The following is a 14,613-nucleotide window of genomic DNA, read 5'->3' as shown; positions in this document are numbered from 1 at the left end:
CAAAACAGGGCACTACCTTCCATGGAAACTTACAAGGGAACAGACTGCACCTGGAACTGCTGTTACCTCCCTTGAAACGGAAACTGCTATGGGTGCATTCATCCTTGAGTAACCTAGAACATTGTAATCTGTGTCTGGGTAGAAATATGGGAATTTTATACTGGCATAGACTCCTGTCTGGTATCCTGGCTCTGCAGTAGCTGGTAACATACTTTGGACAAAAATGATGTCATTTTCCCACCCTTCCCCTCCCCACATAATGCAGCTGGCTAATTGTGCACCATCATACATGATGTGTGGGGGGGGGAGGGGGTGCTTCCTTCCTGACCCCAGCGGTGATTGGCTGATGCCCTGGAGTATGAGGTTAGGTAACACTTCTCTTTGCTCTAGTAGCTACAAAGATTATTAATGGCTATAAAACGATCCAGCCAAGTATTTGACTTGGTGACTTTCAGTGGCAGTGAATCCTGCAGGTTGTTCTGTACGCTGTGTGTGGGGGGGAATACTTTTCCTTAGGCTTAAGAGGAAGACACAAATACCACATAATGATGCTAACTGTCTGTCACTATCCCACCCGGACGGGGAAGGATTTCTTCCTGATCCCACCTGGCAATCAGCTTATTGCCCTGCAGCTTGATTGTGTTTCGGTAAATCATTTTTGTTCATATGGTTTCACTGGGGTTTTGAAATATGTTTGTTCTAATTATTACTGTATTGGTGCCCAGGGAGGGTGCTGGGCTGCTAACCCTGGAGAACCCATACAGCCCCATCAAAAGCAGCAGCCATGCATGCCATCCCTCTACCACCCTGGCATTGTGCCTCGGGGGCAGGGCAGTTTGGCCTTCATGGCCCAGCCAGTCCTTGACCTCCCTGAGCAGACTGCTGAGAAAGAGGCCAGCGGGTACCAGTTGAACCATGACGTGGGTTTTTGTGATGTGGAACCCTTGCCCACTTGGACTGAGGCCCCCCCCACTATTTCCTGCCAGCTGCTGGAGGAGCTCTTGGTGTCCACCAGCCTAGGCTGATTCCAAACCATGAACCTAGAGGACAACATATAAGCTGCATGGCTCAGAGTCTAGATAAGGCAGGAGCCATTCAAATCCAGAAGACACCAAATACACAGTCTATGAAGCTCCAGCAAAATTACAACCACTGACACAAACTCTCCCAGCTGACACCTTTCTCATCATGCTCTGACATATGATTTCCAAGGAATGTAATTTCCAAGGAGTAAATTCCCCTCCTCTGACTGCATTTACACGCTGGCTGTCAACTAACAAGAGCGGCTCTTGACAGCACTGATATTGCTGTTTGTATCATCAGGCGACTACACGTCTGTCTAGGATTAATAATTTGACTAACAACTCAAGACAATTATTCCTATTATTATTTCGCCCTGGCAAACAAATCCTGCAGCTACTTTCTCCTGCCATCCGCTCCAATTTTCTCTGGAAAGCCAATGATCTTTTTTCCCCCCAACATTTCTGCCATACTCCCCCACATCTTGTAAACTTTACAGTCCCCCATGGCATCTGTGTGCAGTGAACTGAGCTGTTGAGACTAAATGTAATTTGCAATCAAGCTTCTGTTAACATACAAATGTACCGGCTGGTCTCCTGCAATATGGATTCTCATTCTGTCTAGCATATGGTAGCATTAAATCCAGTCCATGCAATGTCTCTTGTTACCAAGTTGTCAATCCTGGTGGAGTGGAGAATCCTAAAACAAGCACATGAGAAACATATTTTGGGAATAGGCTTCCCCCGGCAGAGCTTGACGGGAGCTGTCCAAAGAGATACTTTGTGCCTTGAAAGGAACTAGCTGTCAGCCGCCTAAAGCAGGGTCGTGAAACCGATTCAAACGCCTTGTACTTCCTGAGACAGGTACTGCAAAGGGGGCGAGGAGGGCTAGATGCAAGTGAGTTCATTATTACCAAGTTAAAAAGCTGGAAGCTGCTTCCCCTTCTGCCAGGCTTGATTCAGGAGTTCCTGGCCTAGTCTGGGGCACACAGCCAATATTTACATAAAGCCTTGGAATAAATGTAGGTTAAACAGGGAGAAATATGTCTGAGTAGGCAAAAAAGGCTTTTATTCACTAAGCAGATAATACGAATGTCATTCCAGTTCTGACTCTTCATAGGATGCTTACAGAAATCCCTTCCTTCCCATTGCCTTGTATGTGGTTTTTTTTTTTTTTTATTTTGCATCGTTAGCATTGTTAATAATTCAGCGTGTTTTCTCACTCTCTGCTCTGACGGGCGTTCTCCTCTCTTCACTCTCTCTGGAGCTCTGAGGGGTTTCGGCCTTAGCAAAAGAGATGGAAGCTGGACCCTGTAAGATGAGCCCAAACTAAGTGCTCCCCTTCTGTCCCGTCTCAACCCCCCTCTGAAATGTGGGGACGTTGGCATTTGAAGCTGAACTTTGCAGTTCAGCCCTGTTCCTCAGGGTTGCATGAAAAACCTTGGCGCCCCTAATCTGTACTCCTGTTACGGAACTGCAAGTTCTTCCTTAGTGACCTGAGTCTTCGCCTTTGGAGACCCCTGCAGTTAAAACCTTGGCCCACATGACAATGAGAGGTTTGTGTCTAGCGGGCCCCGATTCAGGTCAGCATCCTTGCGCACCAGCTTCAATCTCAATGACATCAAGAGGCTTTAAACATGAGCATAAAGTTATGCATGTGTTTCATGACTATATTGGCTGAACCACGTGCTAAAGTAATTTCCTGACTCAGAGCCTTAGCTCACTTAATTGTGAACCACTGTAGCCTGTGGGTGGGTTTCTCCTTGCCCACAGGGTGTCACGTTGTGCCTTGTACCATGAGGCTAGCCCTTGTTGGTCAGATTGAGGCTGGCTGATGTGACTGCAGAATGTCTTAGCCGTACGAATGTCTACGACCCGACCTTCTTTTCTGAGAGGTACGAAGTGATTTGCCTCAATAGCATCCAGACGGGCTCTGTCCCAGTTATTTGTTTCTCTGGTAATCATCCACATATTTATGGAAGAAAAAAATGCATTGGAATAACTGTGGTTTTGCAAAGGAAATAACTGGAGAGAAAGCATCTGAAGAGGAGCATTTTTAAAAAAATAAAAGAGGCATTTTCTTTGTTATGAATCTCTATCTGCAGGTTGGGTGGTCTGAGATCTTTATCTTTGCAGGACCGCTGCCCTTTGCCTGGGTCGCGTAGGATGGACAAAAGCAGCATGCCTGAGGTTTTGATTGCAAACTCCACGGGTGCTGCTGGTGCTTTCCATGGAAATATCGGCCGACCTCAGCCCCCGCGAGTTTGCTTGTGCTGTCTGGCAGAGTCCAGCGTTGATGCCTTGGATTTCTGCCCAGACTCCCTCCCAGCCCTGAAAAGCCAGTGGCCTGAGCACTCGTAGTTCCCATGGACATTGACTGCTGTCCTACCCCTTCCGCCCAGTGGTGGGTGCTTAGCATCTCAGGCTGCTTGTGTGCCTGTCCCCTGTGGCACTCACTTGAAAGAGCCCCTGGTTATGTCGTGCCCTTGTTGTTATAAGTGGGCACCTCTCAGAGTGGAAGCTCTAGCTGCCGGTACTTCAACCTTGTGTCACGGGTTTTGGCTGGCCAGAGTCTAAACGGCCCAACAGAACCACTTTCCATGATGAATTCTGGGTCCTGCCTCTGTTCTGGCCTCAGGAACCCACCATTGCCTGCTTTCAATTCAGCTGAGCATGCGCTGACTGACACCGGAGGTTAGGCTGGTTCGAACCTCACCCATGGAAAGCCAAACCCCCCGGCCCTTCCTGGGGCACAATGGGGTGTGTTCACTTGTCATCTGTGCACGTTAGGACCAATCCTAGGCTAATCTCACAAGGTTTGGAGGCTGAGGTTGGATGAGCAGCCTGAGATCCTGATGCCCCTTCAAACGCTGAGCTGATGGCTTTTGAGTGGCCTGGGAAACATTTGCACGTGGCTGCCCAGTCCCTAGTGGACACTGGCAAACTCACCCCTGAAGCTGCTACTAGCTGGAACCCTTTAGTCTGCGGTCTCAGCAGGGAGGCTGAGAGGTGACTGAGGTAGGAGGAATAAACTCCTGTCTCACTCCTAGGGGGGTTGCTGCAGGATAGCTACTTTGGTGGAATATTTCCGCTGCTGCAGTCCATGCTGTACCAGACTTCTTGGAGAGAAAAGTTCATCCGTTTTTGGACTGCCAGTCCAGCTTCTTTCATCAGCACAAATTTCCCTGAAAACCTCCTAGAAAGAGAAGCACTGGGTCAACAATAGAAAGGGATTACAATGCTGACATTCACCTGCCTGCATCAAAGCATGATGCAATGAAAAACAAAGCAGCAGGTATAGAGGAAGTGGATTAAAAGCCAGGAGTTTAAACTTGGGACTTTCTAAAGAGCCAATGAATTTGGAAAGGGGAAGTTAGATGCAGATTCCTGGAGAAAGGGGGACCAGATAATAGATAAAGACATTGCTAAGGAAGAACAGGATTGGTTATAGCAAAGGGCTGGTGCTTCTTCCCTATGTGATATCATCAAGGAAAACCACTTATGGTTCTGATCCAAAGCCCACTGGAGTTAGTGGAAAGACCTCCACTAACATCAGTGGGCTTTGGTTGAGATCGTAGGAAACTACATCACCAATTCTCCCAATCCAACATGTTTCAAAGCAATTTATAATAATGCCTCAAAACCACATTGGAGGGCACATGGAGAAAGAGGATATGTTCTTTCATGTTGGTAGGACTCCCTTAGGGCACAGTTATTCTGGGAACAAATATTTAAGATCACAGGAACTAAGCAGCCAGAGGATACATTCCTTCTCTTATGGGGACTTACAGGGAAAGTTATGCCCCCCTATGCAAAATGCCACTTAGACCTCCTATCTTTTGGTGTCCACCAGATGCTCTATGGCTGGATTTTGGAAAAAGAAATCCCTTCACCCAGAAGTTTCTTCCTTGCTCTGTAGAATCCGAGAAACGAGTATTGGAGAATTATTGGACAGCCCAAGATCAACGATCTTCTGACTTATATACAACCTAGCTTCTGTTTACAGAAGATGAAGGAAAGGACATCTTCACAGTAACCTGCAAAGCAGGCAAGGCTACATCTTCCATTGTCAGCTGATCTTCAATACACTGAGATATCAATTATTCAAAAAAAAAAGTATTTTCTGGGTCTGTAACTTCTGTTACAAACCTTAGGAAAGATATACAGACCTATGCTCTTAAGAGCTGGCTTGCTTGAGAAAGTGAGGATTCCCTCTTTCTTCCCTTTATTCATTTTTCATGTTCGGAAAAGTGGTGAAAATCAGAAGCTAACTATCTGCGTGCGGTCTGCCTACCCGTTGTTTTATTAGGGCAGCATCAGGGCAGAGCAGGTGGAGGTGCTGGCTGCGCTAGGAGATTGTGTTCACCGCCCCAGTGAGCTTGAGTTACTCCGCCGGAGCTAGGCTGGCTGGAGTGAGAGCGGCCATGCTGGGAAATTACGCTCAAGCTACACAGTGTTTGGATTAGCATCTAGTGAGGAACGTTAACTCAAGTTTGTAGTCTGCAGCTGCATCCCCCTTGCATTTCTAGTTCTAGCATTAGTAGCACTTGAGTGTGAATCTCCCCTGGCCCCCAGTGAGCCAGCTAGCTCAAATGTAAAGCCCCACTTACTAGGAGTTAGAGATTTTTGTGTATGGACAGGAATCAGGATAGGGGCACCACTTGAGTTATTCCTCTGCAAGGTATGTTGTTGTCCATAGTCATATCCCTGTAATACATGGCAGATGCGTAGAATCATTGAAATGTAGGGCTGGAAGGGATCTCAAGAGGTCATATAGTCCGTCCCGCTAGCTGACACAGGGTTAAGCATACCTAATCCATCCCTGGGCATAGCTGTGAATCTCACCAATAGGAAGGACTCGACATTAAGTCAGATGATTGAGCTAAGCGACTGGGGTGCCAAGAGAGAAGGGGCATTTGCATCTCCCTCCATATGAGAATCAAGATTATGTAAGCGGGGGAATAGTCCCACTATTGTGGGGAGCTTTCCTGGCTTCTACACGACCCCGGTGAAGTGGACTAGCGAAAGGATCTGAGTCCTCGCTCCCACTTCCTTTACCCAGAGGCCTCCCTGCCCTTGAGGACTCCCCTTCCACCCTCCTGTCTGGCAGAGTCCTTGTAACCCCAACAAGACTGGGCCTAGGATTCCTGGGGGGCTCGACCCCCAACCCTGCTGCGGTCACCTAGTACAGGGGCTAGGGGGTGCTCTCTCTGCACTGGGCACCTCCCTGACCCACTGATCATTACATACAATTTAAAGCAAATGCAAGTTATTTAATCAACAATTAATTAAAAAAAGAGTAAGGAATAATGGAAAAGGTTAAAGGAAACACATCACCCCGCTCTGTGGCAGGGAACATCACAAACAGTGTCTCTGGGATGTCAGGGCGGTTCACAGTCTGTTCCTTGGAAGTCCCAGGCCTCCTTCTCTGGCCCTGGCTGTGCTGCAGGGATGCTGTGGGTTGGACACTTGCTCTGGTGGTGGCCACACGCTCTCAGGCTCCAGGTGGCAGGGCCCTTCTTCCCATCTTTGCCCCCTCCCTGTCAGGGTTACCAATCCCTCTCCGAGTCTGGCCTGCAGAGCCTCCTGGCTGAGGCGTCTCCCTGTGCTGGGTCCACTGCCCAGAGTCCCCCTTGCTCCCCCCAGCTGCTCACAACGCCCGGCTCCAGACTGCTCCAGCCCCACTCTGCCTCAGCTCAGCTGCTGCTCTGCCTCCAGCTCCCTGGGCTGCTTCTCTGGCCCCTCTGGCTCTGGTTGCTGCAGCTCTGCTCCCAGGACAGGGGCTGCTCTCTCTGGGCTGCTTTTCTGGCCCCTCTGATCTGGCCCAGCTCTGCTCCCCAGCTCAGCTTGGTCCCCTGTTTTCTCCTTAGCTCGGCACCACTCTATCCGACCCAGGCATGTCCAGGTCACATGGACACAGGACCTCCCTGGCCTCCTGACTCCCTCATTAGCCTGCCCGCCCTGTCATTCAGGCTGACCTGGAGCATTGGCCTCTTCCCATTGTTCCTGGGGGCTGTCAGTCTCAGGGTCCTGATTTCCCATCGACCCTTCCCCCTTCTTAGTACTGGGAGTTAGCAACTAAAACACCCCCACTGAATGTTAGTAAGGGGGCGACAGTCCCCTTACATTTTGCTTAAAGCATTAAGAGCAAACTAAACAGCAGTTTATTCTCAAGACACCATGCTCGGTGCTTTGAACTTCGAAGGTGTTGGGATATGTGCTGGGCAAACTTCAGCAGCTCTGGAGATGCAGTTCATACAAATACTCTAAAGTTCGGCTGCTTATTGGGATCTCTGGAAACCTGGCCTTGGAAATCTAGAGAGAGCAGGTTTTCCTCACCAGATTTCTGGGACTCTGCTCCTGGCTGAGTTGGAAACGGCCGCGGTGCTTGTCCTTTGGAGCTTGACGGCCTGGCAGATGGAGATGGAAATGAAAAATAACGTGGGAAATAAATTCAACTTTTTTTTTTTTTAAACCTCAGAAAAAGTTTGACTCCGGCTTGGGCTGAGTTTAGGGGACAAGATTTGTGAGACACGTTAGCCAAGAAGGTTCCCTAATGCCCCGTTTGATTTCCAAGTGTTTAGGAGGAGTGTCCTTCCTCCTTTATGCATTTCCCCCTCTGCGTCTGTTTTGCTGCATTCCCTCTTCTGCTTGGAGCAGCCGCATCAGTCTTTGCCCTCCCTTTGCCGGCAGTAACCCTGCAATAATCAATAATCCCCAAACTGCGGCCATCTGTTTTCTGTAGCGGGGCCGATGTTTAAACATCCAAACTCCTGTCACAAAGGAGTGTGTCAGGACGCAGCGTGTGCAATGGGATGGTGTGCTGGCGATGAAGCAATACGACCTAGGTGTCCTAGAGAAGGTAAAGGGGAATGTGATTAGGAAACGCCTAATAATATCCCTGCCTGTCTGTCTTAAAAGAAAAAAAAAAAAAAAAGGCACATGTCCTCAGGGGTAGCTTTGTCTCTGGAACAAAATGTCCTTCCGCTTTGACACGCACAGCATGGTGCTATCAGCTGCCATGTGCTGCCACCGGATGGCCAAATGAGTTACGGCAGCAAGAGGGTGCAGACGTTTACCTTCGCCTTGGATCCCACCCTGTGGAAGGAACCGAGATCCTGCATAATTGGCAGCATCCATCTGATAGGCGGGGGAGCTCCAGATCACGTCCCGGTGGCTGCAGAGAGGGCGGACGGTCTCCCACCTGCTGTGTATTCAATCCTGAGCTGGTGGTGTGAGCTCTCCTGCTAGTATTTCCCACAGTGACCTGTCTACCTTGTTCCCGTCAATGCTGAGTGCTGCTTTCGGCTGCTTCGCCCTCCTCCCCACGCACCCAGGAAGCACAAAGCCGCGCAAGCAGCCGTGCACTCTTGCTGCAGACGCTGCAGTTCCTGCACCCGTAGCTCTCCCTGTAACTTGCCCCCGGATCTCCACTCCCAGCGCTGGCAGCAGGACTGGAGTGCGGGGCTCCGTGACTCCAAGTGTAAGAACTGCGCGCTCGGGGCTCCAGTGAGCCGCTCCTAGGGCCTGGTGACTGTGCCCTGCCTGGAGGCAGTACCCCTGCTCCCTGCGCTGGCAGAGCAGCGACATCTCCCGCATGCCACTTGACAGCATTTCGTTCTTCTGTTTCGATCCCAACATCCCATTTCTGCTGCCCCCGGGTGGGGGTAGGGGGCAATCTGTAGGGCCGGTCACCATCCGGAGCCTGCTGTCATTAGATTAGCACTTGTAACCAATCTCACTTCCTCCCATTTATCCTTCATTGTCAACTGCAGCTCCTGCCCCACCCAGGATGGGTAGAAAGTCAAGTTCAATGAAAGGCAGGGGGAGGCTGAGTGCCAGGGAGAGCCACCTCTTCAACAGCGTCCAATCTAAAAATACATGAGAGAGGGTGCGTGACCGGGGCGCCCTTATCGCTTGTGTTAGCAGGGCCTTGGTCTGCTGGGCGAGTGACATTCTAGTCCTCCTCCATCCGCGATGATTTGTTATTTCCACTGGGGCAGAGGCTAGGAACTCCATCCAAGGATCTGGCCCTCCTGTGCTGGGCACTCTACAGACATGTAATGAAGAAGTCAATCCCTGTCCCAAATTGCTTAGAAGCTACATATCAGACAGGACGTGCGAAGTGGATGAAACGGACAGAGGGGAGGCGGTTGGGTTGGGAGGAAATAACCATAAAGTGAATGGAGTTAAGCAGAAGTTGATCCTTCTTGCCTCTCTTGAGCCAGCTTTTGTTCCACTGCAGAGATGATCTTTCTTTGCCAGCTGCTCTGATGATCTCATTCCTCTCTCGCTGATGCCACCCTGCCTGCTGTAACTCACTCAAACTCCTCTCCTTGTCCCTCAAGGCTCTGCACAACCCTGGACCAGCCTGTCTCTTGGATCTCATTCTGCAATGTCTTCCTCTCCCTCCCCAACACCACCAGCAATTCCGGTCACTGTTCTCCCTTTGTTCCCTTCTCCATGCTCCACCTTGTTGTCCCTGCACCTGTCGGTGCCAATGTGCCACGCCCTTTCAGATCCCTCCTAGGGACTCACTTCCTCTGCAATGCCCACAAACACTGACGCATTGTAATTATTGTTGCTTAATTATGGTAGTGCCCCGCAGGTGCTTTCCGAACACACAAGTGGGATGGTCTCTGCATCTGTGCCTCTGCCCTTTACTGGATGGAGTCGTGTGGACCTACCTATATTCATAGACTTTTAAGGGCAGAAGAGACCATTACGATCATCTAGTCTAACTTCTTGCATAACACAGACCATGGGACTTCCCTGTAGTAATTCCTGCTTTGAGTTCAATAGCTATGCTTGAACTAGAGCAAGCCTTTTAGAAAAACATCCAGGCTTGATTTTCAAAATTGCCCATAATGGAAATCCACTACAGTGCTTGATAAGTTGTTCCAGTGATTTAGTTACCCTCACTGTTAAAAATGTGCACCTTGTTTCCAGCCTGAATGTGTCTAGCTTTAGCTTCCAGCCTTCGGCTCTTGTTAGACCTTAGAATAGGTGGAGCTGGATGAAAACCAGGGTGAATTTTTCATAAAAATATTCGTGAAGCGTCACTCATTTTTTAACTGAAATGTGCAATTCTGATAAGAAATTTTTTAAAACGTCAGCATTTTCAACCAGCCACAGAAGCTGGTTTAAAAAAAAAGATGAAATTTTGGTAAAAGTTTTGTGACAATTTGGACCTATATTTTTTCAGCAACATTTCTAAATGTTTCAGCCAGCTCCACTCATCTGTCCGTTCTCTCTCCTAGCGGCGCTAGGGGCTGTCCACAATCCCGCCTTGTACCATCATCCTCCCAGCTCTGGGACCAGCTAAGTAGGGCTGGCACTTTAAGGTGGATGTGCAGTGCCTAGTGAGGACAGCAAACGGGGCTGCTTTATCGATCCATTTATGACCGTTGACGCAGCTGAGCCAGGGAGTAGATTTCTGCTTGGATCAAATTTCATGACTCTTCCAGGTGTTTTGCTTTGTATGTTGTCCCCTCCCTCCTCTGAATTTCCGAGGAAGAGCTTTGGGGCCTGGTAGGAGACACAGCCCTCCGGCTGGATTCCAAATCCCCTGGCACTTTGGGGGTGTTTGGATCCAGAGTTTCCTTTCAGACCTGTGTATGTTTGAAATGCACAGTAAAATACCACAGCGGAAAACCCCTGAGGAAGGGTAAAATGTGCTGAAGTGACTATATGAGCCTAGAGCCCATTTTCAGAAGGGATTTAGGCACTTTTGAAATTGTTACCTGGGGAGTTTGTGATGGCTGCCAATCCCAGGAACTGTGCTGTCCCCGTCCTGTCCTGTCCTGTCCTGTCTGCTGTAATGTCAGCCTCTAGAGCTGAAAGCATGGGTCTCTGCTCCTTGGACTAAAGAGCCAGACTGTGTAGCTGGGGCTGTGACAAATTCTTACCTTCTGTGGCTTGAGCACAGGGCAGGGTGACTAGCATGTACTGACCCTGATCCATAGTCCCAGTATCTCCTCTGCTACGGGCTGGGTGTGTGCACCAGTCACAAAGCTGCCACTCCTTCGAAGGCAAACAGAGGGAAATCAGCTGCACCCAAGTCCTACCCTGTCCATTCAGAAAACGTTTTTACTTAGCAGCTGCGTGAGCCGACAAATCCCCAGGGCCCTAAAAACAGAGTGAGAGAAGGGCAAACGCCCCTCGCTGGCTTTGGGTGTCTAAACGGACAATAGCGCCAAGCCGGTTCCCCTCAGTCAGCAGCTGAACTTCCTGGTCGGTCTACCTGAAATCCGCCCTGAACCCTTCCCTGACTGGCTGGCAGAGAGAGAGCAAGATTCCTGCAGCAGCTCACCTGAGGCAGGTAAGCCCCCACTGTGGAGTTCACTGTGCTGCGAGCTTCCAGCAGGAGAGCTTGAGAAGTGGGAGCGGGGTGTATATGACAGCTCCAAACCCAGGAAGTCTTTGCCTTTGATGCCACAGCTGCTGTGTGACTGGGAAAGCCATCTTTATTGTTGCAGGGCCTTTATGGTTAATCTTTCCTCTGCCGCACCTTACAGGGACAGTACTTTATTCCTGTAAAACCCATGACACCATTCTAGTCGTAGCCTTCTTTTAAACTAGACAAACCACTTTGTCAGACTGGGTGAAATTCACAAGCAAGGCCTGTAGGCAGCATTTCAGTTAAGGAGGGAGAACCCAGTTCCCCAAATGCCAAAGAGACAAGGTATTTGAATGGACTTGAAAGAAAGAAATGAGGTGAGGGAAAGAATCAGAGCTAAGGGACTGGCGGAAGAGGGAGAACTTCCTCCTTCAGACCCTTCTGCAGACACGTTTTCATCCATTTCTTTTTTTTTCCTGCCACAAATGCTTGTTTGCGCCGCTTGCCTGACCCTTTGCTCCCCCGAGAGTCTGTGCTGTCGTCCAAGCCTTTCTCAGGCTGTTCAGCAGAATGAGGCTGGTAGTTACCTGTGTGGAGTTCTTGCTTGAGAAATGAGCTTTTGTTTAAAAAAATCTCCTTCTCTTGAGGAGAGCTTGGATTTACAAACACTAGAGAGAGAAGCTCAGTGTAACCTCTCCCGCTTCTATCTAGGGACATATCTGCCCTCTCCATTGTTAATACATTTATCCCCCCAACACCCTGGGAGGTAACGAAACAGAGAGGGGAAATCATAGAATCATAGAATATCAGGGTTGGAAGGGACCTCAGGAGGTCATCTAGTCCAACCCCCTGCTCAAAGCAGAACCAATCCCCAATTAAATCATCCCAGCCAGGGCTTTGTCAAGCCTGACCTTAAAAACTTCTAAGGAAGGAGATTCTACCACCTCCCTAGCTAACGCATTCCAGTGTTTCACTACCCTCCTAGTGAAAAAGTTTTTCCTAATATCCAACCTAAACCTCCCCCACTGCAACTTGAGACCATTACTCCTTGTCCTGTCCTCTTCTACCACTGAGAACAGTCTAGAACCATCCTCTCTGGATCCACCTCTCAGGTAGTTGAAAGCAGCTATCAAATCCCCCCTCATTCTTCTCTTCTGCAGACTAAACAATCCCAGTTCCCTCAGCCTCTCCTCATAAGTCATGTGTTCCAGACCACTAATCATTTTTGTTGCCCTTCGCTGGACTCTCTCCAATTTATCCACATCCTTCTTGTAGTGTGGGGCCCAAAACTGGACACAGTACTCCAGATGAGGCCTCACCAATGTCGAATAGAGGGGGATGATCACGTCCCTCAATCTGCTCGCTATGCCCCTACTTATACATCCCAAAATGCCATTGGCCTTCTTGGCAACAAGGGCACACTGCTGACTCATATCCAGCTTCTCGTCCACTCTCACCCCTAGGTCCTTTTCCGCAGAACTGCTGCCTAGCCATTCGGTCCCTAGTCTGTAGCTGTGCATTGGGTTCTTCCGTCCTAAGTGCAGGACCCTGCACTTATCCTTATTGAACCTCATCAGATTTTTTTTGGCCCAATCCTCCAATTTGTCTAGGTCCCTCTTATCCTATCCCTGCCCTCCAGCGTATCTACCACTCCTCCCAGTTTAGTATCATCCGCAAATTTGCTGAGAGTGCAATCCACACCATCCTCCAGATCATTTATGAAGATATTGAACAAAACTGGCCCCAGGACTGACCCCTGGGGCACTCCACTTGACACCGGCTACCAACTAGACATCGGATGCATTTGATGAAGTGAGCTGTAGCTCACGAAAGCTTACGCTCAAATAAATTTGTTAGTGTCTAAGGTGCCACAAGTCCTCTTTTTCTTTTTGCGGATACAGACTAACATGGGTGCTACTCTGAAACCTGTCATAAAATACTGTGTTATTATTCCCTGCTGGGTAAATTGTTTTGGCAGGTTATTTGATCCTCTTCATTGTACTGAAATGAACTGGCTGGTGTATATTTGTACCACCACATGCTACTGGATGGTACCAGAACTGTTTAATTGTGTGTCCTAGGACCTATACCAGACACTGCCTCTGATGATTCTCTTTTCACTTAGGTGGCGGGGGGCCTTGTGCTTTTAGAGCAGGAGAATTTGAGTTCTATCTCATCTGCTGCCATGGACTTCCCAGCGGTCATGCTGTGCAGCAAAGAGAGAAGCAGGAAGTCTGGTGGGTTTCTCACACTGTGTCATACTCCCTAGAACCCTGGGGATAAGTTGTTCCTGGGTGAACAGTACTGAGCTGTTACATCAATTTAAGCTGACCTGAACCTTCCCTTCTCAGCACACGCATTCAGGACTGAGAATGCACCTCATTCCCAAGTGCTCTCTGCCTGACAATTCATGTTCTGATTGAAGTGCCCAGTGTTGAGGTCTGGATCTTGACACGCTTGAATGGGCAATGTCCTCCTCCCCTAATATGTGCGGGCCAGTAGTTGCAGCCGTGTCAGATGGAGTCTCTGAGTGGCAGGAGGAGGGTTGTCTGTGGGTTTAACTGTAAAGTAGTGATGCTGAGCTAATCAGTGGCACATGCAAATGATGGAGTGCCAGGACTGCGGTTCCAGGGCATGTCTGCATACACACATGCTGACTCCCCAATTTCAACTTTCTGAGTGCAAAAGGAATTGCAAATCTGCAATGGCCAACAACAGCCACTAGGTGGCATTTTGTGTAGGCTATCTCAGTGCTTCTCCATTTCTGTCAGTCTGCGCCTGGTGTTGCCACTCTTGGTAATTTTTCACCAATAGTTCTACTTTTGAAAGGCCTCGATGATGAAAATTCGTGGCGACTTTTTGGGCTACCACTTACTTTCTTGTGGCAAAATTTGGGAGATTTTTCTGGAGATCTCTGTGGCTCCCCAGTCCCTGTCTCTGCACTGCCACCTGGTGGCTGTTCAAATGAGCAGCCACTGAGATGCATGCGCTGCTGGACCAACTCCACATCTCCCAGCCAGCAGAAGCCACATGGCAAATGCACCCTTGGAACAGAGCCCTGCTGGCTGCGGCAAAGCAGAGCTTCCTGTTGGCCACAGGATGTATCCAGTCAGATGCGGAGGCAGCCAGTATGGAGGTGGGGGCAGGCTATAATAAACCTGGAAGCAGCCCAGTGAGTAGCAGCTGCTGCTGGGCCCACTTTGTAGGGAAGAAAGGCCCTGCCGGCCCCACCTCCCTTTCTGGCCCCCAGCCATC

At 49.4% G+C, this 14,613-nt stretch overlaps 1 protein-coding gene across 4 annotated transcripts in view; it reads left to right on the top strand.

The window, feature by feature from the left end:
• The window catches only part of TPRG1 (tumor protein p63 regulated 1), a 107,270-nt gene that overhangs the window by 20,920 nt on the left and 71,737 nt on the right, over nt 1-14,613 (top strand). Inside the window, exon 1 of one of the 4 annotated variants that reach the window (XM_084639826.1) lies at nt 11,165-11,340. The exons of 2 other annotated variants lie outside the window; for them this stretch is intronic. Coding sequence is in view for 1 of the 2 variants with exons in the window: in XM_084639825.1 (XP_084495951.1) it covers nt 13,544-13,595 (52 nt within the window). In the remaining variant the exon portion in view is untranslated. Of the gene's footprint in view, nt 1-11,164; nt 11,341-13,529; nt 13,596-14,613 lie in introns of those variants that run through there. One more of the 4 variants, XM_084639825.1, reaches the window with a different exon arrangement.

Source organism: Lepidochelys olivacea, assembly GCF_965140295.1.
Source record: "Lepidochelys olivacea isolate rLepOli2 genome assembly, chromosome: 9".
Lineage (NCBI taxonomy): Eukaryota > Metazoa > Chordata > Testudines > Cheloniidae > Lepidochelys > Lepidochelys olivacea.
The sequence above is the reverse complement of the archived record's forward strand: the minus strand, read 5'-3'. Positions and strand labels throughout refer to the sequence as shown.